Raw genomic sequence first — 1,496 nt, forward strand, 5'->3', positions numbered from 1 at the left:
CAAAAAAAATTATATAGATGGATGAAAGCTCAGTTACATTTCTCTAAGTTGAAAAAATGTGTTAGAAATTAATTTTCTCTTTATTTTCTTTTTAAAGGTTTGGTATCCCTCGTAGATCTGCTTGTTCTATTTACCCAACTTATCTATTACTCACCAAGTTTTCCAAAGATGACATTAGCTACACTTTCAGGTAATTCTGTTTCTATTTTAAGTAGAAAAATAGAAAACATCTAAAAATAACTATTCTATTGTCTAGATGTTTTGAGTGCCTGACCTACTTTGGTAAGTAGGTTTCATTAAGATACAGTATTATGAGAAATTACATTGGTCCTGAAGAAAGCCATGAAATTTAATTTTGTTCATTGATGTTTTAAGATGTTTCTACTCTACTACTTTTTAAATTTATAATTTAATCACCGAGAATTTTAATGATGTTCTTTATTAAGATCAAAATGTTCTCAAGACATGGTACTGAGGGATATTTGATAGGTCATAATGTGATTTTTTTTCCCTGTTATTTCCCATTCTGTATACTTTCTAAAATGTTTTGATCAACTCACTTGTTTTGGCTTACATCCAAAACTTCAATCTTTTCAGGGTCTTCTTTTATTGAAGAATAAAGAAAAAACTCTTCATGTTTTTGAGAAAAATGCCTTTTAGTTTTACAGCTGTTGACTAGCTTTTAAAAATGTTCTAAAATATTAACATTTAAAAGATAACTTATATTTTTCCTTTGAGTGTTGAGAATAGTTTCCAAAGTAAAATACTAATAATAAAACACACCAATAATGCATAGACATACAGTGTTCTAAAACTAGGAAATAACCCTAGAATTGCTGACACAAATTCTGAGGCGAACTCTAGTGAATCAAGGAAAAAAGTGGTTTGGGCTATGTATTAGTGCTATAACATAACTATCAACTGGTAGGTTATTATTCAGTACAGAGTTCACTGTGCAGGTGATGAGTGCACCAGAAGCCCAAATCTCACCATTATTCAGTATATCCATGTAACAAGTCGACACATGTACCTTCTGAATCAATTAAAAAAAATATGAAACTAATAGGTTTTTTTCCAAGCAATTATACTAGCCTATTGATCTTCACAGTGTTTCTCAGACTGTTTTTCTGTCTTTACAGCATTTACATGTATAAAGAACCACCTTAGGTCTTCTGACTATATACTCCTACAACATAGGCATCCTTTATGATTAAAATCATCTTTCTTTGTTGTAATTACTTGTTTATGTCTTGGTTTACCATAATGTGGATTGTTTTTGTCTTATTTACCTTTCTGTTCATAGTTAGTTCCTAGTACAGTGTCTGGTATATATTAGGCACTTAGTAAATAGAAGATGATTGGATGAGTGAAAGAATGACCATGTGCTCATCAGTAATATCTGTCGTTCACATGAAAAAATGCTCATCATCACTGGACATCAGAGAAATGCAAATCAAAACCACAATGAGATACCATCTCACACCAGTTAGAATGGC

General features: G+C 30.9%; 1 protein-coding gene across 1 annotated transcript in view; it reads left to right on the top strand.

Moving 5' to 3' along the window:
• Positions 1–1,496, top strand: part of TBC1D32 (TBC1 domain family, member 32) — a 226,783-nt gene that overhangs the window by 47,906 nt on the left and 177,381 nt on the right. The window contains exon 13 of the mRNA XM_011942960.1: positions 98–190. Within this exon, the coding sequence (XP_011798350.1) occupies positions 98–190 (93 nt within the window). The remainder of the gene's footprint in view (positions 1–97; positions 191–1,496) is intronic.

Source organism: Colobus angolensis, unplaced genomic scaffold (assembly GCF_000951035.1).
Source record: "Colobus angolensis palliatus isolate OR3802 unplaced genomic scaffold, Cang.pa_1.0 Scaffold213, whole genome shotgun sequence".
In the NCBI taxonomy this organism is placed as follows: domain Eukaryota; kingdom Metazoa; phylum Chordata; class Mammalia; order Primates; family Cercopithecidae; genus Colobus; species Colobus angolensis.